Below are 25,604 nucleotides of genomic sequence, written 5' to 3' on the forward strand. Positions count from 1 at the left end.
CAAAGTTATAAACCCACATCTGTTTCCCAGCCCTGCTTAAAAAAAATAATACAGAGGTCCTCTTTGAAGATTATGATCGAACTATTACATTAGAGGGTCAGCTCATCCAAACACTTTTTAAACTAAGTGAATCGTGGCAGGCAGACAGTTTTGGTTTTACTTGTCATATCATTATACCGTCATAACCTAAGGGTAAATGGAATTTGTTTAATGCCGCTTACAGCGGTGAAAAAATTCATTACAAATCAAATACAATGCAAATAATGTACAAGTTACTCTGGAAAACAGATTCAAACATTTAAACGAGACAAGCTGATCTCATTTAATCAATTTAAACACACTAACACACACCAGCACAGTGTCGAGTCTGCGTTTTAACATTTACAAGTGTGAAACCAGTGGATATTTTTGACAAGGGAGCACAGCGTTTCAACATTAGTCAGCTTGACACCACTTGATATTTATAAGGAGACCTTGGAACAATTTCCAGCTGTGTTTGTGGTGACAAAAACCTGTATTTTAAGCCAAAACATAATTTTTTCCTCACCCTAACTAAGTGATTTTTCTGCCTAAACCTAACATGAGCATAAACACAGTAATGTGACAAGAGAAAATGTTTAAATTGAACATAAAGAAAAGCAAAGTTGCAACGTAAAGAAGAGTACAGTTTTTACTTAACTGTGGTTTTGCAGAAATGTACTTTTTTTTACTGGTGACTGGGTTGTATTTTTGGGTGGTAGCAGAAATCTCTGAAGCAGGTAGCTTGAAATCAAAACAGCTGTTGAGTTAAAATACAGATTTTATAATTTGCATGATTTATGTAGCACAATCACTCCTCCGAGGTGATTTAGTGTTTGTCTCTTCACGGCTCAGTTTCATCTCCCCTCTGTTAATGGCAGATATATTGGATGACTCTCTGGCTAATAGTAAACACCCTCTCAGGTTTACAGCTTACAGCAGGACTCAGGCCTGTGAGTGCTCTCTCAGCACGCTGCCATGGTATGGACCTGTAAACTGCAGGGGAGGAGTTTCAGTGTATGAATTGACAGGCTCTTTAGCAGTGTATGGTTTTATTACTGGTGGTGGTAGGGGGCTGCAGATGAGGGTTGGGGTGGAGGGGGGGTTGAATCACCTCCAACAGCTCCAGAGCAGGCGTCAAGTTCTGGCATGAAGACCAGTTTCAGTTTACCAGCTGCTGGATTCACTGCAGTAGAACAGAGGGAAAGGAGACATGCATAATTGTATGCATGTTCGAACACACACATGTACAGACATGTACACACATGCATAAACTAAACTAACTGCACAGCAACATCTATACACAAACACATCTGTGTCCAGTTACACTGTTGCTCACTGTTTCAGTCAATTTTCCTCCAGATGTAGTTGGATGTTCTCCATCAGATCATCAGTGAGAATCAGCGATCAGACACATGTGAGAACTTACATCCGTCCCTGAAGGCCTCGAGTTACTGCCCACCTGCTGTATCCGCTCTCTGTTCTTCTTTTCTTTTTGGACGTTTGTCAAATCTCCAAAATAAATTGTCCAAAATCAGATATTCATGCACAGAAAAATCATCAGTGTTGATGTAACACAGAGAGATTAAATATACACCAACACTATACGTAGTTTCAAACATGAGCTGCAGGTAAAAGTTTAACCAACTCTTGTTAACTTTATCCATCACTCAAAACGTGTCTCAACGTTGAAAATGTTAAAGGAACAGTTCAACATTTGTATATTTTGTATGTTTTTTTCAAGTATTAGGCCTATTCATAAGAGTAATCCATATGTAATGCATCACTTTTAAGAATGATAGTAAATTGCATTAACTTATGTATTGAATTTTTTTTGAGACAACAAGCTGTATCTTCTGTGGGAGCGTAAGGGTTAAATTGGTAGAAAAGGTGATGGTTTTATTTAAGATTCCTATAGTAATCTGGTCTGACAATACAGAAATCTAAATGTGTGAAATGCAAATCAACTTGGCAACAATTTGAAGATGGTGTGAAAACCATTCATTGTCAGGTAGTTTTAGTTTGAAGAAATCGAACACAGTCTTCTTTCTTTTGTAGGAAATTGATGTCCTCACATCTGGTCGGATATTCAGGTTCCCAAGAAGGAACAGCAACAACAACAGGTTACGATTTTAATTTATTCTGCATGCAAAAAAGGAATATGAGCATCTTTTCTTCCTTGTCTTTTTGAATTTCATCTGGAATGTGTCATTTGAAGCTGAGGAGGAATGAAATAGTATTTGGTCCTCATTTTTATTCATCATTCGGCAAACAGCAGCATCCAATCTCAGAGGCTTCCTTTCCAAAAATCTGCTCATGCTTAATGATCTCTGTCCAACAGAAAAGGCTTGGGCGTCAGAGAAGTTCATTCACAATTAATTCATGTAATAAATTCATAACTATTCTCATTTTTATTCAACACATGTTTCCCTCTCGATCACTATAATGGCTCTGGGTTTAAACAGCCCTGTAATAGTTTCATCACAGAGCAGACAGCGAAACTGAGGTGAAATCAAGAGGAGCCCAAAATAAAGACATGAAGCAGGCGTTGTGGATGGGAGCCGAGCCAGATGACGAGAGAGAGAGAGAGAGAGAGAGAGAGAGAGAGAGAGAGAGAGAGCAGTCTGTATGCCTGTAAACAATAACACACCAATATTAGTCCAACAGCAGGGAGCTCTGCCTCTGAAAACAGTCCGGGAGTGACTGGTTGGATGTGTGTGTGTGTGTGGCAGGTGGAGGAATTTAAAAAAGGAAATGGAGGAAAGAAAAGGAGGAGTAACAGCATGACATATAGAGATAAATGAAACAAAAGAGCAGCACCAACAGAGAAAGTGAGAAAAAGATGAGAACAAGTGGAAAATGGAGTGAAATCAGTGAATAAGAGAAAGAATTCCCCTCAGACTTTCTCCTTGATTCCCAGCCAACACATTTACAATCGAGGAAGTCTCTACTGACTCGCTGCTGCTCCCTCCTCCTCTCACCTCCTCTCCTCTCATGCTGGGACCCCCCTCCCCACACACACACACACCTCCCTCCTGAGAAAGTGGGACTTCTGTCTCCCTCTCTCCTCCCTCGCCCTCTCTCTCTCTCCCATCTGAAGATTTAACACAGCTCAGAGCAGAGCTGGCGGTCACAGTCGAGCCCTGGATTGTAGCAGAGACTCACAGAGAGAGAGAGAGCAGCCCTCCTGTTACAGCCCCACCACCATGGATGTCAAACTGCTCGCGCTGATGGCTCTGCTGGCCGTGGCCACACATGTACCAACCTCCAACGGTGAGTCCAAGAGAGGAGATGAATTTTTGAGTGTTTCACAGAGGATTTAGTGGATTTAGTGGATTTATGGTTGAAGAAATTTTAGCTACATGAGATGTTGTAGTTTTAAAGATGGAGAAGGGATCCTGTTGCTTCTATCCTTTTGTTTCAGTATCTGCTCTGTAAGGACTTTTCTAAAATTTCTGGATTCAGTCTGTGTAAGTAAATTAGCTGAATGGCTTTTATATAAAGGAAGAGTCCTTTTAGCTTCATGTTTAAACTCTTTTTTTTAAAGCTTAAAGGTGCACTATGTAGTTTTTTAAGGAAGAAATTTTAATCAGAAGAGAAAGATCATTTTCATTGACTGATTTTTTATGCCTAAAACAAACTGAATAAACAAACAGACCTTAAAGGACAACACAATTTCATACTGTTTAACTTCTAAAACTATATGTGACGGACCCTGCCAACTTTCTAGCTTCAAACAGTGTTCTGGGCACCTTATTTTCACCTGAGAACAGCTTGTTTATTCAGTTATGGAAAAGATAAATATTTCTGAGTTTGTATTATTACCTCATTGATATTTTAACAATTAAAATATTTATTTTCCAAAACTACATCCTGCCCCTTTAAACAAGAAAGAGAAATCCCTCTATCACAAATCCCTTGTTGCACTTGTGGCTCCAGCACTTTGATACTCTGCTTTGATTTTCTTTTGTTAGATCTTGTGTGTTTCAGACATGGAAAACGAGTTAACAGAGAGTTGACTTTTATTCCCAAATTATTCATTCACCATTGATCTGTAGCGAGTAAATAACTGTTGAGGCTGAAGTGATTAATCGATTAATGATCAGCTGATCCACAGAAAATAAGGCTGCAACTCTTTTAAATATTGATCAATGTTTTAAAGAAAAAAGTGCTGAAATTCACTGGTTCTGCCTTTTCAAAGGTGAATTTTTACTGGGGTTTTTTATGTCCCTGACAGCAAATTTAATATTTTGGGATTTGGTTACAGAGACCTAGCAGCTTGAGCATGTCAGCTGGGGCTCTGGGAAGTTCTGAATTGTGAATTTCATATGCAAAAAATGACTGATCGAGAAGATAATCAGCTGATTAAATCAGTCATAAAAAAGTTTTTTTTTTTCTTCCCTAGGTTGCATACAGGTTAAATCACAACATAGTGAGCTCCTGCAGCTTTTAGTCCGATTTGTCTTGATTTTATTCTTTTTAAATTAGTAATAAATGAGGTTGCAAATGTCAGTAATTATAATGTTAAAGTATTTTGGGCAAGTATGTTTCACTTAAAGAGTGCACTGTGACTCCACATTAATCTCCCACATGTTAACCTTGGTAGGGGAGACACGCCGGGGTGTTGACTCGCCTGGCCTGCGTTATGCTAAGCTTGTTGTTTCGGCCCCAGTGAGACCCCTGGTTGCATATTAAAGAGTTTGCTCTAAATGTGTGTATTTGTCCTTTCCCTTTGCTTTCTTTTAATTAGTTTCTAATTAGGGATAAACAATGCGGCGGTGATAGCAGTGGATGCTCGCCTCTGGCCCGGTGCTGCGTGCTGCATAATGATCCCTTAGTTTGCATGAGAAAGGAGCCTGAATGGGTGTGAATCATTAGGCTGATATTAGTGAGGATTTAGCCATTTGTGGCAGGACATTTGGTCTTACATGGCAAACATGCATATCAATAGGAATATGTTGAACCGCAGGACAAGAGGTCTGTTAGCTACACGAGATGCACTTGATTTAGGTCATTTCTGTGTTTATCTGGGCAGGAAGTGGCTGATACAAAGGACGAGTTGTTGCAACTTGCGAAATATCTGGAAAATCAGCTTCTGCTCTGTGAGCTTTCATGATTTATTTGCAGACTCTTCAGCCTCTCTGAAGCCTTTATTTCTTTTTTATTTATTCATTTTCTTATTTAAAGTTTTATTGCCGGGTGTTTCTCTTCATTTTTTCACTGACATTTTTACAACCAACAACATTTCTTTGAAGAATCTGTAAACTGTAGATTTTCCAAACCTACAATAGTTTGTAATTACATGTACTTGCAGTTATTAGTGTGCATCTGTGGTCCTCTCTGGGCCCCAACAAGCCTCCATGGAGGCACAGGGGTGATTTGTAATCATTTTAAGAATGTACTTGAGGTGATTTCCACAGAGGCCGTCTGAGCCGCTGAGTGCTCCTTCATAAAAGAGGCAAATATTGGAAATTGAATGTGGAGGACCCTTCTGCATGCGAGTGACCGGGCTGAATGCTCTGGGAGTGAAAAGCTCAAATTTTGTGTGTGTGTGTGTGTGTGTGACACTGGTCATAAAAGGGCTAATCTCTTTTTAATGAACATGTTGTTCAGAGCAATAGCAGGTAAACTCATACGTTCCCATGCTTTGTGAAGCCTTGTTACAGTAGATTAAACATGCTTTTGATTTGTCCACTGAGGGAAGTGATGCATTTAATTACACCTGAAGTGAAGTAGACGTGTTTGAATTTGGATTTTAATGTGAGGTGATGTAAATTATTTAATCCTCATATGAACCAGGACCACCCCTACTTCTGTTTTTAATGAACAATGACAAAATGTAATAGTTTTAAAGTAAAATGAGGCAGTTTATCTCACAGTGGTCTCTTTATCTACTTATGGTGAGAATAACTGATAAAACAATTGAGTTTATTTTGTGTGAATTACAATGAAAAATAACACATTTGCGCTGAACAAGTCTGAAAATGCTTAAATATGATCAATTATTTTCTTTCTACCAAACTACATCTACCAATCATATCTCCAAAACTGCCAACTCAAAAAAACAACTTGATTGATAAATAGCACCACAGGTGAGAGGAAATAGTATGTATCTTTGATTTCAGGGTGAACTGTTCCTTTAAGATTTAAATCAATCAAAGTGAATTATTGAACTTAACTTTATAAATCTGTTCAATACATTTTTTAGTTTGATGAACTATGGATGTAGTGTATTATTTCCTGTCTTGTAGTTTCATGACTTTCTTTTTCACTAATCAACTAAGTGATGCTAATTTGTCATTTTTCCTTGTTGTGTGTTTGCAGCAAAGCCCATCAGTCTGGTGGAGCGGTGCTGGTGTCGTTCCACCCTCAACACAGTTCCTCAGCGCTCCATCAGAGAGCTCAAGTTCCTCCACACGCCCAACTGCCCCTTCCAAGTCATGTAAGTCGATGAGTGTAAAACCTATTGTGTGATTAGCTTAAAGACGTATCTCCCCTGATGTGAGCGATTGATGAGGGATTATGTCACTTATTTTAATCCGTCAGAGTAATAAGTGAAGTCGTGCACCTGGCCCAAGTCTCGGACTCAAACATTTTTCTTCGTTTTTATTGGATTTCCATGCCTAAGAATACATTTTGGCTTGTTGATGACTGATTGAATTGTGGATGATCCTCGCTGGACTTGTTGCCCCCTGAAAGCATGAGCCCCTCAAAATGATGCGAGTTTCATGTGTGGAAACTAGTTGTTGAGGTTTTTCCACCAGCAGTAGAAGTAATGTGAAGGCTGTGCTGTGACATTCAGACAATAATTTCAGCTCTAGGCTGTGCGAAGTGACATCTGTCTGGTCTTATTATATGTGGTGTCTTTGCTGTGCTGTGTGAGTGTGACCTCTCACCCCGAACATCTTCATAGTGGTACGCTGAGAAAAAGTTGGATGGAAATAAAAAAGAGCTGAAAGGAAAAAAACTAAAGGGGTAAATATAGGAACACTTGCTACAGAAAACCTTTGGCCATGGGAATAATAAAACTTCATTAAATAGTTCTGCCATTACAGTCTTGGGTCTATTTAACTGTTTTAAATGTGTTAAAATAACATCTGACAAGATGCAATTAGCAAAAATCAAGAGTCTTACTTCAAAACGACCAATCCTGCATCAAATCCAGACATATCTGCATTATTAATTGGAAACATTCATTCATTTTTTTCCAGACATGTGACTCAAGTCAATTCGTCACTTCTTCTCCACCCAAGAAACTTCAGTCCAAACTGCAGTATCCAGTCTTTCTAAATCTTTAATCTGACATGTTCAAAAAGTATGACAAAGAGTTGACTTTGTTTACTGAGATTCAGTGAAATAAATCAAACAAAAACTTTATTAAAGCTCTCTTAATTTCTTCTTCAGCAAATGTATGAGTAAGAGTGAAATGCTGACAGCCAGGCTACACTAAACTAAACTGAAAACATCAAATAAACACAGACAACTTCAAAGTTGAGTCATCAAAACAGTGACTCAAGTCCACATCTCAGATTTTGTTCTGATTAAAGGCACTGAAAAAATGCCATCCTTATTATATAACAGGTTATTATTGAAAACTCCACAATGTTGGTGTTTTCTCGTCATTTAACGTCCGACTTCTCTGACCGCACTGCAAAAATTCAAAATCTTGGTAATGTAATTTCTGATCAAAATATCTCGTTACACTTAATATAAGATACAATCACCAAGAAGGTAACATTTCAGTGACATGTAGGGACTTGTTTCTAGACATTTTCACTTGTTTTTAGACATTTTCTTTCTTTTTTTTACTTAAAACAAGCAAGAAACACCTTGTATTCATTGTTTATTTACTTATATTTGAAGTGGCACATTTCCAGTATAAATGTTGTTAGGCCGGACCTTCAGTCTCCTCAATTTTTGTACGTTTACTTTTTTACTTCTTATTATTTTCCTCCAGTAATTTGGCATAAAAAAGGAATGAACAGCGTAGATTGACTGAGAGTGGATGTGTGGAGTATGGTGTTAATATCCTTCTATTCTTTCCCTGATGAGAGTTTAAAACAACACGATCCTCTCAGAAAGAGGAAAGCAGTGACGGCCGGAGCTCGAGGGGGCCGTTTATGTTTTGCAAAGGAAGCAATAATTAAGGGTCAAAGTGATTACCTTTGTGTTTCTGCTGACCCCCTGTGTCCTTTATCCACTATTTTTTTCTTTATTTCCCGCCTAGCAACGCTGAGTATAATGTCACTGGTCTGGAACACATTAACTAAAAAGCCTCATTCATTTGTTTGGAATAGAAAACAGGACGGCAGAAGCTTCACAGCCAAAAGGCTAAAAGGCTGTGGGGCTTCTGCCAAAAGAGGGAGGGGGTGCTGGTGACTGAAGGGGTGAGCGAATGGTAAAAGGTCAGAGAGGACACGGGGCGCTCCGGCCGGGCCACACACTCCCTCTAACCTCCCTCCAGAAAACTGCCAGAGGAGTCAAGAAGTCATTCAGAAGAGGAGCCCGCGGAGCTGCTCCCATATCTCTATTGAGGCGGATGAAAGAGAGCCAGTAACACTACACCCTCTTCCCCCCCTCACCCCTGTGTCCCTCATCCTCCCCCCTCCACCCCTGCCCGTCCCAGCATGCTGTTGGTATTAACTTGCTGTGAAGTAATTACTACCTGCTGCTCGTGGAACTCCGGCCATCAAATTCCAGCCAAGTCAATTAGGGCTTCAGTTGGTCATCCAGACAAGCAGACAGATAAACAGGATGAAGGGAGACACATCAAAACAGTGCCCGAGCGGATGAGCCGGCCACCCCTAATAAAGTCAAAGGGGAGGGGAATAAGGGGACATCCCCGGAGGAAAAGCAAACACAGATCTTGTTACTGAGCTGTTTGGCCTCCTGACTCACATGTTAGTTTGAGGGATTTGAAGCTGATGCCTGGACTGATGCTCCTGAGCTGCTCTTTAAAGTGCAGAAGCCATTTGCTCATTTGCGTGTGTGTGCATCTAAATGGGGTGAGTAATTGGGGAGGTGGGATATTAAAGAGGTTTGGGGGGGCTCAAATTGAATCAGAAAGCGGTGAAGAGGCGGAGAGGAATGTGTTGATTTGCAGAGTGGTGTGATGGAGGGAGGAGAAAGAGCAGCAGCAAGGCGAGACACCTCTCAAGTTGTTAACTCTCATACACGACCTTTTGCCACCGAGGTGTGAGATCCACATGTTCGGAGGGGGCGACCCCGCTGGCTGCCCCCTGTTCGCCCCGACAGTGTCTGATAACGGAACAAATCCTCTCCTAAATATTTGGCTCAGCTCTTCATCAACAGGGCAAGAACACACACACTCTGTGACCGCAGAGCTGTTCATCACACAGCGGAGATCAATCTGAAATCCTGCTTCAGTCCCATACGGCATACAATATTTACTCAGATTAACTCAGTCGATTAATATCTGAGTTGTGAATTAAATTTTTTTCCAAGAATTGAGGAGAATTTAAGTTTTTATCGCATTGTTCAGAGAAAAAATGCATTTTTAAGGGTGCAGTATGTAGTTTTGGGAAAGAAATAGTCTCTTGTAGTAAGCTGTCAAGACGTAATCGATCATTTAAAACACCATATCCAAGATATTTGATGTATAAGGCTATCCGATTAATAAAAAAGAGCAATGAAACATTTACACTATTTACCTTTATTTACTTATTAATATCAAATAATGGCAGAGAGCTTTTTTTTTTATTTGACTTTTATTTCACAAAAAGAGCCTTACTGAGATTAAAATCTTCATTTTCAAAAGACAACACAAATACACCAAAACAGAATTAAACAGAAATGCAAATATATTTTCATGAATAAAAATTCTAATCCAATCATTTACAAGATCTCATCCTACAAACAACCCAAACAGCACCTTAAACACACAGTATGTCATTTCTGCTGCAAGGAGTCTCTCCATCAAATCAAAAAAAGACATTGTAGCATGGGATCATGGGAGCTGTTGTTCCTTGTTAAACAACCACCACTGCTGATTAAAATGTATCTATGTGACTCAGCCGCAAATGTTCATGAGCAAGAGAAAGCTTTAAATTTTTATTCATGTTACATTCACCAACGTTTGCTAAATATTTTTTTTCCCTTCATCATAAGACGTATTAATCCAGAAATGTTGCATGTTATATCTTTAAAACACCCCAATAGTGATGGAGAACAGGCTTTTTGGACGTTTTACCATAAATCAAACAGAGACCTTATAAAAAAAAGAAATCACTGCCTTCCACAAAGTTTTACCTAAACATGTTGATACCTAGAACTTGTTTCCAGTGTCCTGATATATATATATTACATCATTTCTGCACTAATGACAAAAAATGCACCTTTTAGTGTGTGATGTGAAAGGTATCCCATAATGGACATATTTTAGGAACAAAAATCATTCATAACTTTTACACCAAACCAGCCTGACCAGTGTTCCTCCAATATAAAACTCTACATCAAACAATGCGTTAAGATGTTTTGTGTGCAGAGTAGAGACAGCTTTACAAGCCGTACAGTACAGTGTGACCGGCGACGTGAGCCTCCCCTCCAGCTGTCCCTGAGTGGAAACAGAGAGCTGTGATTTTTCACCACCGACCGGAGGGTGACAGTCTGTTCTGTGCACTAATCCTCCAGTTTTAAGCGTGGATGTGTCGTAGGACGTGCTGAGGTTTTCAGAGCTTAGCAGAGGTGTTTCTGAGCTCAGCCTTCATAAACCAGATCAGACGTTATCCTGACATATCGTGCTAGTTTATTTATTTATTTATTTGGCGGACCCTGCCACCTTCTAGCGTCAAACAGTGTTCTGGGACCTTATTTTCCTCTGAGAACAACTTTGTTATTCTCATTAATATTGTAAATATTAAAATTCTGAGTTTAAATTTCTTCTCCAAAACTACATAGTGCCCCTTTAAGTGTGATTTTTTACTCTCGACATTAGGGGGACAGGTTGCTAGAAATAGTAATCCTCTGGTTTTAACTGGGATGTGTTGTAAGATGTTCTGTCTTTCTCTGGGAGATTAAGGTGAGCTTTTGTTGAAGTGGGCTTTCATAAAACATACATGATATTAAGTGATTTATAGGCTATGAAGAAGCTTAAGTTTAAGCTATATCTTCATGGAATTATCTCTGTTTAACTTAAACACTGTTCTCCTCTCAAACAGCGTTACGATCTTTGCCTTGGGGAATAATAAATGTGACTTATGGCGCCTGTAGGTTTAAAAGACCAGACCAGTGGTTTGTGTGTTTAGGTTTAATAACTGCAAATTGCTTGTAATATACATTTCTTCCTACCATTATCCAAATTATAGGCGATGGTGGGTTTTTACTTAATCTTCCTACTTTCCAAGAAGCCATTGTTTTCCATTTATTTCAGCACTTTATGCATAAAGAGTTGAAACTTGTTTGAGAAGGGTAATCCATCACAATGACGATTTGTCATCTTTATTTTAAATCACTGTTATGTTTATTGATGCTTGTAAAAATGTTGGTGCATTCAAGGACATCTGAAAGGAAAGGTAAAAAATATTCCCACTCGGCCACGAGTTAACATTGAATGGATGGAAGGCGATAGATATTTTGTTATGATGAATTACCTCGAAGCAAGATCCAAGTTTCAGTGAGAGGATTTGTTAATGTACTGACAGGAACTGAAGTTGGGAAATCAACTCAAAGTATGCTTTAAAAAACAGAGGTTCTCAGACTGTGAAGCATTAGGCAACCGATGTAGAGTTGAAGGGGAGGGGGAGAAGGAGAGACACCATGAGACAAAGATATTGTGTGAGATGAGATGCAGTTAATGTCCTTTAAAACCCTCATCTGAATGCCGCTCTCCATTCCGCTAACAGAGAGCAACAGTAGCTGACGTTAGTTTAGAAATGAGAGTCCAATAACATAAACTAACGACCGGCTTCCACCTCAATACAGAAGTTCCACAGAGCCGTTTGACTTACACTTTACAATGTGACGATGTCTTAATCTCCTGTTTGCATTAAAATAAATATCCATAAACCCAGCTAGGAATCAGGAACGGACATTCATCTTAACTCCAGGACTTGCCAGAGAATTTTCACATTTTTAAGTTTTTTTCAGCATTAAGTAAATTAGTGATCATTGGCACTTTGCAAGCAAAACTGCTAATAACTCATCCGGCCTACTTTTTATTTTTTTATTTATATAAGTTCCTCCTTAATCAACAACTCACAAAATTGAGCAATTTCATAAGGGAGTCTGGGGAATTTCTCTTCCTCTTCATCTCCTTGCTGTTGTTGACTGTAGCTGATGCTGCTGCTTTGACCTATAAAATGTTGGTTTATAGTGACTTCTCAACTGGGATTTCCCTTCTCCCTTATCAAATAATAAAAAATGAAAATAAAAGTTAAAAAATGAAAACAAATAATAAATACATATTATAGTAGTGATAGAGAACATAAACAGTCTTTTTGGATGTTTTGCCAGAAAACAAATAAAATGAAAATAGATCAAAATAAATTGGTATACAAAAATAAATATAAATATAAAAAATATAAACAGATCTGGTAATTCGTCAAAACAATAACAAATATAGGCTAAAAATAAACAGAGCTCTAGTTGAAGCAATAGCTAACTAACTTACTGCATCAATGGCAATGCTATACTTCCTGTTTACATCTCCAAAAGCATTATGGGAACCACAGACCTAAAACTTAGAGCATGATAGCCCCCAAATCAAACCAATACAAAGAATACATAAGAGTGACTAAATTAAATGATATGAACTTTTTTCATGTTTTTTCAGAGTAGTCAGGGGTACTGGGGAGGGCTCAAATGTCTAACTTTGTCTGGAGGGGTTCCCACAGTGTCAGGAACAAGTCTACAGTTTTTTTTTTAAACAATAAACTTTATTAATCTAGCACCTTTGATTGGAAGCATCTGAGGTAAACATGTAACTCCACCTGTGTGGTCCTTAAGAGGCAGTTTATCACAAAAACAGTGTAGCGCTCTCCTCAAATATCTGCAGAAAAAGAAAAACTAAACCTGTGTGCCCATTCAAGAAAATACCTATAATAACCAATAGAACCAATTACAGAACTCGATGAGCTTTTTTAGGGATCCATGTTAATTAAAATGCCAGTCACATTTCTTTGAGGTTACTGGGAGGTCTTGTTACAGTTTGGTTGAGCACACAGCTAATAAAGTAGATACGATCTCTGTACTGGACACCATCACCGGATGTTTGGCTACAGCGAAAGCCCCGAAGTGAAAGTATTCTCCAGTACACGTCCTTGAACCTGATTGATTACATGTGCCAAAAATACTTTCCTTCCTCTCTATCTCTGCTTCTGCATCATGTGGACATTTACTAAAGCAAAAATAAATGTTAAAATGGGAAAGTAATACAAAATAAATACCCCTTTGAAAGTAAAATCCACCCATTTACAATATTTTAGTGGAAACAAACCTCTCAAATTTTACTGATTTCTCCCGCAGTGCCAAGCTGAAGAACAACAGGGAAGTTTGCATCAACCCGGAGACCAAGTGGCTGCAGCAGTACTTAAAGAACGCCATTAACAAGTAAGAAAAAAACCCTCCTCACTCTCTCTCTCTCTCTCTGCAGTGCAGACACAGCATTGCTGACATAGAAATGAAATACAGCTCTCTTCTCCACAGAGTTTAGATCTTACAAAGAAGACATAAACCACCGTTACAAATGGCCAACATTGCTCAGTTTCCTGCTGACAATTCCTCTCTGAAATCACTGATGTGGTTGATGTAGGCAGCTGAGTTATTATCTGTGAAATGATTAGCATCCAGTAAGAAAAGTGATAAATCTCCCACTGCTATGTCTGCTTCCTTCTTTCTCGTAAGCATGTGTCTGAGAGCCCAGACTGCGGACGAGTCAGATGTTGATCATTTTTACCCTCCCTGCTCGCTCACAGCAGTTCATGTACCTAATCATAATATCATTGTATGAGGAAGCTATTTCCACATCGTTATCATCACTAATTGTACATCAGCGACAGGGTTGGGGAGCAGCATTGTGGGTGAAAAGTATTCATAGTAAAAAGTGCAGCAGCTCATTCAGTTTTTAATGAGCTATGCAGTTAAAATGTGTGCATTCCTCGTAAAAAAATGTTCCCTACATGTCTGGTGGTGATTATTGCCAGGCTGCATGTCCTGCTTCTTAAAACACCATAAACACTTAAAGCACAATGTGAAAACAAACAATAAAGTAATTTGCAAGGATTTGTGAAATTTTTTACTGTGTTGTTGAAGGTGCAATATGAAAGAATTAATTGAAATTATTAACAGAATGTGACAAAATAACATTTTTGACATTCTGTTGTGACATTAGTCTATAGATGTAGGCTGTTGTGGTGCAAAGATATCCACTGGAGTTAGCATGCTAACCAGCTAGCCCCAACCCATCACGGTCAACATCAAATCCCCCCGATTCTCAGAACTCCCAGTCCAGACTGCTAGCTGCATGGCTAAGTGAGCTAACTAGCACATGGCAGCTACAGTTTGCAGCAGTTAGCGGTTACTCTGGTGATATGCTGCCCCCTGTTTGTTTTAAATTCAACAGGTGGTCAATTCTTACATATTGCAGCTTTAATGGACATGTGCCACTTACGTTAGCATGCTTACCAGATATTCCTGCCCCATCCCAGTCCAAAGCTCCTGTGCTAACTAGCTAACTGCAACTACAGTTAGCAGCAGTTAGCGGTTACTGTGGTGATATGCTGACCCCTATTCTTTTTAAATATGAATTTGACAGATGGGCAATTCTTACGTATTGCACCTTTAAGTCTTATCCTGGGAGATATCACAGTTAATTGAGGCTGGCATGTGTCAGACTGTAAAACAACAACTGCTTATGTTCTGTCTACTGTATGTGTTTCGATACATGCAGTACTTTGTGTATCAAGTACACATCGTGACTGCTGGGCCTTGTGTTAAGTTTTCCCACCAGGTATTCTGAGCAGTAGGGTTTTATACACAGAAAAGACGTTAAAATGGCTAAAACTGCAGTTACAAGGTTCAGCGTGGGAACATAGCTAAGTGTGTTAAGTGTGTTTGCACTTTATAGGCGCTCATTATAGCACTCCTGAATGGATGGAGTGAGTGTAACTTTAAAAACTCCTGTTCACACCAGAGTCCTGTGTTGTTAGGTAGAAGAGGGATTGCCAAGAACGTGTACTGTACAGCAATATAGTGCGCTTACATGTGTGTGTGAGTAGAGGTGTTCTTATAGAGCGAGGGATTTTCTGTAACATGGCTGCTCTTTGTCACAAACACTCTTCATTCTCAGTTACAGTCACTCATAAATAACATTTATATGCTATGATGTTCACCTATCACAACTGTTTGCCAACACCTGAGGCCCCTGACGTGTCCATGACTGCATGTTAGAACAGCAGTTCCTGACGGGGCCCTGCTGCACATTCATACTGTATCCTCTATTAGATGAGACGTACATCACCAGCCTCCCAGACGTTATGTTTGTATGCTAGAAATGTTTTTCTTTTTTTGAAAGGAATCATTATTGCTGTTTGGTTGATTTTTCTATATGGTAGGAAGCGCTGCGTTTATGTACTTCACACAAATTGCAGGGAGGAGGTCTGGGAGTCACTTAATCAATCAAGACTTTATTTGTATAGTACTTTTCTTACAAACATACAATGCTTCACACAAATAGCAATATTAGAGTTATTTGGTCAATTAAATTTAAGTACATCGCCAAATTTAAAATATACTCTTAACCCGCAGGATATCCATGTTTGTATATCATTCACAGTGTTGTAAAAAAAAAAAAAAGTACACAAAAGTCATATCTGAGTAAAAGTAGAAAGATATTGTGTTACAAAATTACTTTGGTGGAGGTGAAAGTCACACATATTAATATTATTTGTGTGTGAGTCCTAAATTATCTGATAATAAATGTACTTTACTATCAAATGTAATTTTCTGGCAATTAATGTACTAAAGGGGCACAATGTCATTTTGGGAAAAGTAACATGTACAATATTTATAAGGTAATAATATTTACTTTTTCCACTGTTTGAAGCTATAAAGGTGGCAGGGTCCGCCAAATATAAACAAAGTAAAACAGAATGAAACTGTGCTGTCCTTTAAGGTCCGTTTGTTAATCAGTCATGAAATTTAATCAATGAAGATTTTTCTCTTTTGATTAAAATTTCTTCCCCAAAACTACATTGTGCACCTTAAAGTACTCAAAGTACAGGAAAAAGTACATTATACATCTATTTATATATACACTGAATACTAGTGGTTTTCTGATTACCCGCCTGTACTTTAACTGGATGTTCTGAACTTCTCTGAATGTTTGAATCAGTGTTCTTCTTATTCTGATTGCGTGTAAAATTAATTAATTTTAAAATATGCTCCTTTGGCTCCGACAACATTACAGCAAAACACATGTCAACCTTACTTTTGTTTTCTTGCCATTCTCAGTCTAATAAATAACTTCTCCCTCTGAATCTCTCTCCAGGGTGAAGAAAAACCGAAGACGCAATAACAAGAAGATCTAAACAGAAGAGAAGACCTGTGTGTCATCAGACCTGGCGCCCCCGGGTCGAACCTGTATACCTCCCTGTCACTGCTATGGATGTATGTAAACACGCTGTATGTACCCGTCCACCTCTCTGGACCGCTTGCAGAACCAGCACTTCACCGCCAAACTGTGCCGTCCCCAGCGCCGCCGCCCATCCCTCCGGACACCCGCGCAGTCACCTCCACCTCCACCTCCGCTTCCACCTCTCCATGTCAGCACCAAGTGCAATTATACCTATGGATTCATGCTGATGTCAGATATGTGTGTGTAAGTGCTGGGTGAACGGCCAGAAAGACAGAGTGTGTGTGTGTGTGTGAGAGAGAGAGAGCGAGAGAGAGAGAGAGAGAATGTGCTTTACAAGAACTAACTATATAGTTTATCCTGACTTCACGCAGCTATAAAGGAACAATTTGAGCTTTCCGTCTCACACACAAGGCTTTGTGGGTAATGCTACCTTCACTTCCTGTCAAATTAACTGTAAATATGAGCCTCTGAAACATCCACATAAGCCTCCTCAGAGGACTTTGTTGGCAGGTTCTGCTAAATAGCCCAAATGTGGTTTGGAAAACTTAAGAAGTGTATCATTCACAAACGGAAAAGGGAAAATTATCAGCTATATTCACAAAAACACACTTCCTTTCACTTTCACCATTGTTGAAAAGAGTGAATTCTGATTTTTTTTGTTGATCTGACATTCATTAATAGCAGATATCTGGGATTAGGGTGGTGTTACAGGCTTTAATCTGAAAACTTCCTCTGATATGAGGTGAATTTGGCATTACACCACGACTGAGAGCTCGAGGGGCAGACACAGAGAGGCTGGCCAGCAGGGTCACAAGCAGCGACCAATCAGGGCAGGCCACGCTACATCAGAAGCTTGAACTGTCTTCCAGCTTCAGAAAACAGATGGAAGCTCACACACACTGCTATAAGAAACAAGCACTGATTTTATGGTGCTATATATTCAGTATGAGGGGTCAGAGCCATCGACATAATTATATTTCACTGTTTATTTTATGCAAGATTTAAGATGGGATGTTGTGACCTTTATGTCTTAAATGAAACACACGTCACACAATATTTAAAGCGCTGGTGTTAGAGTCTGATATGAGAGATGAAAAGGAAAGTTGATGTAATGTTAGGGCCGTATACTGTACTGATAAAGACTATAAAGAAGTGGAATAAAACACTTATCAATGCAGCTTTTTTTATTGATTGAACATATCGGTAAACAGAGACCAAATATTTAAACAGAGAAACATACAACATGAAGAAACCTCAAAGAGCATGACTTTTAATTTCATTTACTGTTGGAAAGAGGTAGAAGATCACCATAACTCTGTAAGGGACTGGGTAACTGTATATTGTGACAACAGAGCAATTTAACTGCAGTATTTTCATACCAACACCTGTCCTTGGTAGGAATAAAAAGCTAATAAATTGTCACATAAAACGGCGGAATGATAAATGTCACAAAGGGAATGTCCACGGTGGCAAAATGAACGTTTTTAATTATCCTTTTTTTATATATATTTGAGCCACTTTATTATCAGATGTGTCTTTTAAATGTAATTGTTTTATTTTTATATTGTGTATAACCTTACTAAATGCTTTTTTTAATGCAATGTACAGTAGGCAGTAGATACTAAATGAAGGCTAGTCCATAAAAGGCAAGAAAGAGTGTTAAACTTCATTTTTAAAGCAACATTATGTAGAAATTGTCATTTTGTGCGATTTGGCGCCCGCCACAGTTTCTGAGTGCAACACCACTGTCCTAAATACAAATCCCAGGTCTGTTTGTAGGTGATAACTACAAACAAAACTCATTACGTCATAACAATATTATGTGTTGAAAACTTGTATGTTGAAGTAAACAAGAAAAACAAGTGACAGAGACACCATTCACCCTGTTACAAGACACTGTACCATCAACATGATTTTGAGATGTTATTTTAAGGTTTTAAAAAAAGTTGCATAATGTTGCTTTAAGATTTCATGTAATATTTCACATGTATGTTATGGTTTGTTTGCAAGTATGTTAAACACAGTATGCAACACATTCCTTTACCAGAGGAATAAAAAAAGATATTTTTTTATCATTATTTTACAATATGGATTAAAAGAAATCAGCAACTACAAATCAAATATCCTCCTCCTGGTTTGTTGTTTGTTGTTTCCTTATCAACCAACATGAGCATGTATCAAAGGTGAACCGAATAGTAGTCCAACACACAGTGACTGAAAACAAAAGCAGCTGTCGTTGTGTTACATGAGTCAGGAAACTATTCAACTCGGCCCACCAGTCGTCCCCGTCGAACACTTGATTCGATTTTTACTGAGGTTGATGTATGATGTGTCAATAGAGCCGCTGAGCCAAAACAGAACAAAACCTTTCAGTTGTGACCGACATGTGCTTTCAATCTGGACACTCCCAGCACCCCACGGGCTTTCTTTTCAATTTCACTCAACCGCTGCCATGCCGCAGAATTAGAGACTTTTCTTTTTTTTTTTCTGAAAGTATGTTCTGGTGCTTTTCATCCTTGTTATGGTCTTTTTTTCTTTGTTTTACATGGTCTGTTTGCTGAGTGGTTGATAACAGGTGATAATCATATCAATTTGCAGCTAATGTTGCAATAATCCTGTAAGTGGGATTAATTTCCCATTAATGTAATAGAAGGTAATGAATATTCATTTCATGTTATTACACTAATTTGTTTAAACACATTGCTAAATAAGCTTAATTTTCCCAAATGGACTGATATACATGGATAAGTGTCTTTTATTCATTGTGTAATTTTATTACAACACCACAACCCATTTATTTACCTTAGAGGAAAGTCTAGAAAGAAGATTATGTTGTCACTTCTGCAAACTTTCTAATGTATAATGTGATAATAATCTCACTAACAGGAAAAATATATTACATTACCTGTGGTAAAAATGTATTAACCACACTGTTAGCAGCATTTGTTACATTCCCTTTTATATTAATTAATTAGTTTTATTAATTAGACTATAAGTGCTATAAGACTATAAGTGTTTAGTAATGTGGACCCTGTTGAAACATTTAACATTTCAGACAGATATATAGACTCCTGTATCATCGTACAAATAGACCTTTCACAGGAAGTGTATGTGTGTGGACCATTTACACATCCAGGTCCACATTTACTCATCATTAATGTGCGAAGAAATAAATCAAAGAGGTTGCATGTGTTCTACTTTGGACCCCGAGACAATGTGAAAAAACTTTATTTCTTTCGAGGCAGCTTCTGACACATGTTCTTCAAATACGTGAGATGTATTACTCGCTGTATTGTCACTGTTTGTAAACCAACAGGCAGTATTTTAGCCATGATACTCAAGCCCTTTTTCAATAAAGTCATATGAAACAAAATCAGTTATATGTGACTGTGTTTTCTTTTTTCAAACATGATGTTTATTTGTGTTTTTATTGATTCAAAGCTACTTTAAGGGACAGAGAGGTTTCCAAACAAATTTAAATCGGCTTGTCAAGTTGTTATGAGCGATGTTAGAAACTAACTACCAAATCCAGCAGACATGGAGCAACATGAGCATTTCTACCCAGTATTCACTTTCCTTTTAGCTTTGAGAAAAATATCTGATCTTAAGCTTGTTGGATGATGTTTATTTTGGCTCTCAGCACTCAGTTTGTCTGTGAAGTGTGTGCAGTACTGTATGGAGGTGTTGGTAAGAGCCATGACTGTCTATATGGTTACTCTGTCTCCTAGAAGTCATGTTTATAAGATACTAAACTGCAACAGCAAATATATTTCGCGAGAAAAATAAGGGCACCTGAATTATATGTTTAAATAATGAGGAAAAATGTTTAAATCGTTGAGCTGGCAAGAGACAAAATAGTACTGTATGAAACGATTAAGTTTAAGTTTACGTTCTAACGGCTACGGTTAATGGGAGCAAAGGAGCAAGTCAGGTGACTTGTGTAGGGAAGAGGTGGTAGTTCTGAGAGTTGTTTCGTCCATGGAGAAATTGCATAATTTGTCATTTAATTTCCAAGGTTTGGTTTATCACAGTGATCTGCAAATTGATTAATGATAAAGTTTTGTATTTGTTTTCCAAACTTACAATACTGTACTTACTCTTATCAGCTACATACGGAAGCCCTGAGGGGCAAGTGAGGATTATTTTTTCCATCTGATTATTTTGTAAGTCTGATCTGAATTGTTTTCTCTCCTGTATTTATGAGTTAAGAACTGGGGAAATTTTTTCTAAGTGCCTCAATTTTCATTTAATCTGGGAAAACACAGGAATTTCTTTTTCAGGGGTATTTTTTTCATGTGTTAAGCCAAGTGATTTTTTCTGTTTCTTCTTCAGTGGATCAACAGAACAAAAAGAAATTCCTCACTTGCCTCTCAGGGCTTCTGTAGCTACAGCCAATAAATATTCTACTGGGTGTTTTAGGCATTCAAAGCAATTGGTTACATTCAGGGAAATGTTTTGGTTTCATACTTAAAGTGTAAAAGTGACATTAAGCATGAAACAGGCAGTATTTAACTTATAAATATTTAAGCAAGATGACAATCTTTACCTAATCATAACCAAAGTGCTTTTGGACTTGAGTCCTTGTCTCCTGTTCCTTATCGCTATTCCTTATTGTCCAGGTGGCAAACATTCATGTGCGATTCTACGTGACAGCGTAACACAAACTCAAACTCAGTGCTTTGTCTTACGTTAACTCCGTCAGGCTCGAACCAGTTTCGGACGTAAAAAACAGAACGCCTGTCCATTTCGGGTCAGGCTCAGTCAGGTTTGGACAGAAAAACGTGGTCCAGGTCGCACTCTTTTTCCACATTACAGGAAGTCAATTGGTTAAATAATAATACCTTAAAATATCATTTGATGCAGTTTTGAAGCGGAAAATGCCCAGCAGGAGGAGTGTTGAGAAATATCTCTCTTTCAAGAACTGTCGTGAGGTGTTATTTACTCACTTGATGGTAATATAAAGTGGCGGCAGCCACCTCATACAGGTGGGATAAGTTGTACCACAGACCGCGAAATTCTCTTTCCACAGAGAGAAATAAATCACAGGGGACCAGACTTCCTGCTGCGGGTTCTTCAGCTCAAACAGAAAAGCATCAGCACGTCAAAGCCTCACGCAAAAACAGCTTTGAATCCCTCAGAAAAACCACTTTGAGGCTCAATAAATAATTCAACAGAACTATCACTTGACATTTTCCACCTGAGGACTGAAACCTATTCAGGAAAATCTCTTTCCAGTGAAGGAATAAAGAGCAAAGGCACATGTAATGCCCATTAACATCCCCGCCTGATATCTTAACACCTGGGGTTTCAGAAGTATTCATTTGTGCTGGTTCATTACTCGTCCTCAGCACCAGGGAGCCCATGTAGTTTTAAAAAGCTGTCAGCTCTAATAAAGTGGAACCATGTAGAGCAGATTAATTTCATGGTACAGCTCTTACCTCTGACCTGTGTGTGGATGTATACGAGGAACATGAGACATGCTTTGGACGTGGACCAAGCGGTTTGGAGGGTGAGAGTTGCATGTTTGGGCCTGTTGGGTACATTCAGAAACGATTATGGGATTTATCTGCAGTGCTTACTCAGCTGAGACCCGGCCATGATGGAGGTGGCTGACATACACACAGAATGTTTATTGATACGTATTTTTACTGACACGTTCCTCTGATCCAGTCCAGCAGAGGAATTTAGAAGTTTTTACAATAAGAGCGAGGCCTCAGGTCGGTGTGTGAAATATTCTTAATAAAACTAGATAAAACATTACAAGTCAGTGGTGACTAATAAAATAAGTCCAGTGGGCTCATTAGAGTCTGAATCTGACGTGAGATGTCCAACAGAGAACAATAAAAGCACAGACTGATGAAGCGACATATCAGCAAGTGAAGCAGCAGCGTAAATGTTGACACAAATGGTTCCGGGAACACTGGACCTCACACACAGTTCAAGGAGACAGCGAAGGATAGCGTGCGCTGCACATAATACTCTTTTCTAATACAAGGTATAATAGGTCGTACTTGGTGTGCTCTCAGTCAGCATAACAATATGCTAACATGCAAACTGTAAGGTCTAATGGTGACGCAGGAACGCTTTGGGTGGTCAGTAACATGATGCATCCATCTTCATTCATTCATTTTTGATCAAAATTTAATTGGTGGTGTAATAAGGAGAATTTGTATGGCTCAGTGTTTTAGAAAAAGAAGTGGGGACATGACAGAGAGTCTGCAGCCACGCTAGCAGCTCGGTGAGGTTGTGTTTAGGCACAACACTGCTTTGAGCTAAATGCTAACATTGGCATCGCCATGCTCACCATCTTAGTTTACCAATTAGCACTAAACACACAGTACAACTGAGGCTGAAGTGAACATGATAAGTGTTATCACAAACAAAAGTGTTACAAATTAAAATGTTGTCTCAATGGTGGTGCCACATGAAAAGTAAAAGAATAATAATTATAATAATGTTCAAAATTGCTTTTCCATTATAGATCCACATTCAAGGAAAGACAAATATAACTTTAATTAAAGTGGAAACAGACAACTTAACTAAATTAACTCCTAGTGTTTCCCTGTGGTATTGTTGGCGAAGCTGTCGCAAACACAGCGTTCACAACATTAGCTACCACTAGCAGCCTGGCTACTGTCCAAAGCAAAGGTTATAAAGGCTTATAGGGAACCAATGTATACACAACTGGTGCCATTTTGTCACAGCAATTACACTGTACAATCAGCATTTACTTCGATAAGTAAAAAACAGTTGTCTATCACCAGTTTGCATTTGTAACTTTTACTTTTTGCTTTTGATACTGATTCTGGTCCAGACTCCTACTCTGCACCTGCATTGACCATAATGGTCAACTAAACACCTAAAACATAAACAGGTATTTTCTGTGAATCTCCTCTCATATTGACTCGTAACCACATGAGAACGACTCTGCTTCAGTCAGCACACTGCAGCCTTCAACTCAAATCACTTGAGACAGAGAACATAACCAGGCTGGACAACAAATTGCCCGGCTGATTTGGTCGTGCAGGTTGTGGGTAATCCGCTGTGATTTGAGGCTCTCAGCCGTACATCTTTGAACAACTTAATACCCAGCCGGCTGAATGGAAGTTAATAGGAAACATGTTGGCTGTAAAACCGCACAGGGCAGTGTGTGTGAGAGTGTGTGTGATTGTGTGTGTGTGTGTGATACGGGTAGTGACAGCGAAGGATGTCAGTGGGAAGAGTTCACAAACTGAGCATAATTCCTCCGGCTTCCTGAAGAAAGTTGCTGCATGACAAGAAAGCCGGGAACACACACACACACACACACACACACACACACACACACACACACACACACACACACATACCCAGCACTAAACAAAGACTTAACACCCTCAGAAGCATAGAGGAATGTGCTGTCAACCATTTTTGACTTCCTCACATGTTGAAACTTTGTGCATTGGATTGTTCTTTCTGTTCTAACCTGAGCTGCAGTTGTTATATATGATATATCAGTGGAAGTGTATGGTGCCTTCACACCAGATTAACCTCACCTATGAGCTGACCACTCTGTGATCCCTTCAGCAACATGTGCCTCAGTCCCTCCTCTCTCTGACTCTGTGGTGACCTTTCCATATACATGCAAGTTGTCCGACACACACAATATCAACAATCGGCATCAACAAACACAGCCTCAATAAGACAGAGGAGGTCTGTGTTGCCGACGACCACTCTTTTCATTTTAAAGAGTAGAGAGACAAAGGCACTGTAGACAGAGAGAAGTAAGGACGATAGAGTTCACAATTCCAGCCGTCACAGAAACCACATATTCTACAAGACACTTCTTTTCTATCGAACCAACAGGCATTAGCGTAAACAGCTCAGGGGGGTTTTGGAATGTCCTCAGATCCATCACGGCCGAGCGTTTAATGTTTCCCTAACCTTGCAGCGGAGAAAAGGGTCGCGGCTAACGCTATTGGAAACAGGTCGATCACTGTTTCCACACAGGGACGTCCCTTATGTGTGAACGAGAGACAAGACAGAGCAGAGGGGGGGAAGAAGGAGTGAAAAAGAGATGAATATCATCATTTATCAGAAATGAGTCCCGATTGTTCCCTAGCAGAGGAAAGGATGTAATACGTCTTTGTTTATTAGCATTTTCTGAAAACCGGGGGCAGTCATCATTCACGGCTCATTTTGGAAGACGTCACGTACAAAAGGCTCGCAATGATCCCCATTTAATGAGTCATTCCACTGAGATGCAGGACTGAGCGGGCTGTGTCTTTGTTGCCTGGTTATCAGACTCCTCTGCTGGCATTTAACAGACAAGCATCATTAACTAAGTGAAGAGTTGACTTCCCAGCTATTTCCTTTTGTAAGACAGGCCTGCCCTGCAGGCAATTACTGCTGAACCACTCGGACTCCACTGTAAAAGGTGGCAAACATTTTTACAATTTATTCACTGTTTTAGGACTTTTAGTGAGTTTAGTTAAGTGACTTTTTGTTAACTCAGGTAATTGAATACTTTTGTTTTGCAGGATTGATACTTTTATGTCTTCCAGTGTTTTACAAATATCATATATATATATGTATATATATATAATATATATATATATATATATATATATATATATATATATATATATATACAGTATATAATTTTGTTGCACGATGTCTTTAATCAGATTATTCATTATTTCAATTTGTAAGAAAAAACATGATCTTGATCACAATGATCTTTTTATTTCCAAGCGAATGTTACTGAGCATGTTTTAACATATAAAGAGAACATCTCTCCTGTTTTAGGGATTAAGTCCTGCCTGAGTGTGTGACTGAAGTTTGAGTATTTGATTAATGATGGACATTTTTTACAGCGTAACTCCACGTAAGAGCATTTAAGAGTCGGGCCTTTGACAGCGACAGTTGTCTGAAGTCTGATGAACCACGGAGAGAAGAGTTCAGGCAAATCTGCCAACGTTTCTCTGAAGCACGTCATAACTCGCTCCCCAGCTCT

General features: G+C 38.9%; 1 protein-coding gene across 1 annotated transcript; it reads left to right on the forward strand.

Annotated features, from left to right (window-relative positions):
- Positions 1-3,155: 3,155 nt before the first annotated feature.
- On the forward strand, positions 3,156-19,985 carry cxcl12b (chemokine (C-X-C motif) ligand 12b (stromal cell-derived factor 1)). Its single transcript, XM_073478436.1, has 4 exons — positions 3,156-3,291; positions 6,343-6,460; positions 13,501-13,584; positions 16,523-19,985. Exons 1-4 carry the CDS (start codon positions 3,225-3,227, stop codon positions 16,560-16,562), a joined length of 309 nt encoding a protein of 102 aa, XP_073334537.1. The 5' UTR covers positions 3,156-3,224; the 3' UTR covers positions 16,563-19,985.
- The last annotated feature ends 5,619 nt before the right edge of the window (positions 19,986-25,604 follow it).

This window comes from Pagrus major, chromosome 1 (genome assembly GCF_040436345.1).
Source record: "Pagrus major chromosome 1, Pma_NU_1.0".
Taxonomy (NCBI): Eukaryota; Metazoa; Chordata; class Actinopteri; order Spariformes; family Sparidae; genus Pagrus; species Pagrus major.

Excerpts from the sequence above, each read along its gene's own strand:
- cxcl12b (XM_073478436.1), top strand. The coding sequence starts at position 3,225 with ATGGATGTCAAACTGCTCGCGCTGATGGCTCTGCTGGCCGTGGCCACA. Across the intron at positions 3,292-6,342 it reads ACATGTACCAACCTCCAACG|CAAAGCCCATCAGTCTGGTG; the intron begins GTGAGTCCAAGA and ends GTGTGTTTGCAG. Across the intron at positions 6,461-13,500 it reads AACTGCCCCTTCCAAGTCAT|TGCCAAGCTGAAGAACAACA; the intron begins GTAAGTCGATGA and ends TTTCTCCCGCAG.